The following is a 2,750-nucleotide window of genomic DNA, read 5'->3' as shown; positions in this document are numbered from 1 at the left end:
ACCCACTCACCCACCCACTCACTCACTCACCCACCCACCCACCCACTCACCCACCCACCCACCCACCCACTCACCCACCCACTCACCCACCCACTCACCCACCCACCCACTCACCCACCCACCCACCCACCCACTCACCCACCCACCCACTCACCCACCCACTCACTCACCCACCCACCCACCCACCCACTCACCCACCCACCCACCCACCCACCCACTCACCCACCCACCCACCCACTCACCCACCAACCCACCCACTCACCCACCCACTCACCCACTCACCCACCCACCCACCCACTCACCCACCCACTCACTCACCCACTCACCCACTCACTCACCCACCCACCCACCCACCACTCACTCACTCACTCACCCACCCACCCACCCACTCACCCACTCACCCACCCACCCACCCACTCACCCACCCACCCACCCGCCCACTCTCCCACCCACTCACTCACCCACCCACTCACCCACTCACCCACCCACCCGCCCACTCTCCCACCCACCCACTCTCCCACCCACCCACTCACCCACCCACCCACCCACTCACCCTCCGCCCCAGGATCTGGTTGATCGCAGCACTCTCCTTCAGCGTACACTCTGCGATCACTCTCCCCCGTGTCTCCTTCATGTACAGCATGAAGGCGTTCAGCGGTTTCTTGACGTGGCACCTTTGGTGAGTGGGGGGCTGCTGCTGCTGCTGTTGGGGGGGGGCCTGTGTGGGGGGCTGTCCCCTAGCGAGCCCCCCAGAGCCCCCCAATTCCCTCCCTCGGTGGAGCTGATGGCAGGGGGAGTTACCACCATTGCTACCACCACCACCACCACTACCACCGCCACTACCGCCACCACCACCACCACCACCACCGCAGCCACCGTGGGAGGGAATGGAAGAGTGGGGGGCAGGCAGATCCATCCTGCGTCTGTGGGGCGGGAGGGAGAGAAAAGGAGTGAGTGGGTGGGTGGGTAGGTGAGTGAGTGGGTGGGTGAGTGAGTGAGTGGGTGGGTGAGTGGGTGAGTGGGTGGGTGGGTGGGTGAGTGGGTGAGTGGGTGAGTGGGTGGGTGGGTGGGTGGGTGAGTGAGTGAGTGAGTGAGTGGGTGGGTGGGTGGGTGGGTGCGTGGGTGAGTGAGTGAGTGAGTGAGTGGAGTGGGTGGGTGGGTGAGTGGTTGGGTGGGTGGGTGGGTGATTGAGTGGGTTGGTGAGTGGGTGGGTGGGTGGGTGGGTGAGTGAGTGGGTGGGTGGGTGGGTGGGTGATTGAGTGGGTGGGTGGGTGGGTGGGTGAGTGAGTGAGTGGGTGAGTGGGTGGGGTGGGTGGGTGAGTGGGTGGGTGAGTGGGTGGGTGAGTGAGTGAGTGGGTGGGTGAGTGGGTGGGTGGGTAGGTGAGTGGGTGAGTGGGTGGGTGAGTGGGTGGGTGAGTGGGTGGGTGGGTGAGTGGGTGGGAGGGTGGGTGGGTGGGTGGTGGTGGGTGAGTGGGTGAGTGGGTGGGTGAGTGGGTGGGTGAGTGGGTGGGTGGGTGAGTGGGTGAGTGGGTGGGTGAGTGGGTGGGTGAGTGGGTGGGTGGGTGAGTGGGTGGGTGAGTGGGTGGGTGGGTGAGTGGGTGGGTGAGTGAGTGAGTGAGTGGGGTGGTGGGTGAGTGGGTGAGTGAGTGGGTGGGTGGGTGGGTGAGTGGGTGGGTGGGTGGGTGAGTGAGTGAGTGAGTGGGTGGGTGGGTGGGTGGGTGAGTGGGTGGGTGGGTGGGTGAGTGAGTGGGTGGGTGGGTGGGTGGGTGAGTGGGTGGGTGAGTGAGTGAGTGGGTGAGTGGGTGGAGTGAGTGGTTGGGTGGGTGGGTGAGTGAGTGGGTTGGTGAGTGAGTGGGTGAGTGGGTGGGTGAGTGGGTGAGTGGGTGGGTGAGTGGTTGGGTGGGGTGGGTGAGTGGGTGGGTGGGTGAGTGGGTGGGTGAGTGAGTGAGTGAGTGGGTGGGTGGGTGGGTGAGTGAGTGAGTGGTGGGTGGTGGGTGGGTGGGTGGGTGAGTGGGTGGGTGAGTGAGTGGGTGGGTGGGTGGGTGGGTGAGGTGAGTGAGTGAGTGGGTGGGTGGGTGGGTGAGTGGGTGAGTGAGTGAGTGGGTGGGTGGGTGGGTGAGTGAGTGAGTGAGTGAGTGAGTGGGTGGGTGGAGTGAGTGAGTGGGTGAGTGGGTGGGTGGAGTGTGGGTGAGTGGGTGGGTGAGTGGGTGGGTGGGTGAGTGGGTGGGTGGGTGAGTGAGGTGGGTGAGTGGGTGGGTGTGGGTGGGTGAGTGAGTGAGGGAGTGGGTGGGTGGGTGAGTGAGTGAGTGAGTGAGTGAGTGAGTGGGTGGGTGGGTGGGTGGGTGAGTGAGTGAGTGGGTGGGTGGGTGAGTGAGTGAGTGGGTGGGTGGGTGGGTGGGTGGGTGAGTGGGTGGGTGGGTGGGTGAGTGAGTGAGTGAGTGGGTGGGTGGGTGGGTGAGTGAGTGAGTGGGTGAGTGGGTGAGTGGGTGGGTGGGTGGGTGAGTGAGTGTGTGGTGAGTGGGTGAGTGGGTGGGTGAGTGAGTGGGTGGGTGAGTGGGTGGGTGGGTGAGTGAGTGAGTGGGTGAGTAGGTGGGTGGGTGAGTGAATGACTGAGTGTTTGGGTGTCTGTGTCTCTTTGCGTGTCCCACGTACGTGCGAGTGTTTCCCAGCGTGGAGGCCGTCGTGACAGCTGCAGCAGCAGCAGCAGTAGTAGCAGCAGCAGTAGCAGCAGCAGCAGCAGCAGTAGCAGC

General features: G+C 64.8%; 1 protein-coding gene across 1 annotated transcript in view; it reads right to left on the bottom strand.

Moving 5' to 3' along the window:
• LOC144955627 (transcription factor 7-like 2) overlaps nt 1-668 on the bottom strand; it is a gene marked incomplete at its 3' end in the record, with an annotated part of 14,903 nt that extends 14,235 nt beyond the window's left edge. Inside the window, exon 1 of the mRNA XM_078885799.1 lies at nt 554-668. Coding sequence (XP_078741925.1) covers nt 554-643 — 90 coding nt within the window. The remainder of the gene's footprint in view (nt 1-553) is intronic.
• Nucleotides 669-2,750: the final 2,082 nt, after the last annotated feature.

This window comes from Lampetra fluviatilis, unplaced genomic scaffold, assembly GCF_964198595.1.
Source record: "Lampetra fluviatilis unplaced genomic scaffold, kcLamFluv1.1 SCAFFOLD_728, whole genome shotgun sequence".
Lineage (NCBI taxonomy): Eukaryota > Metazoa > Chordata > Hyperoartia > Petromyzontiformes > Petromyzontidae > Lampetra > Lampetra fluviatilis.
This window is presented reverse-complemented; position numbering and strand designations above follow the sequence as displayed.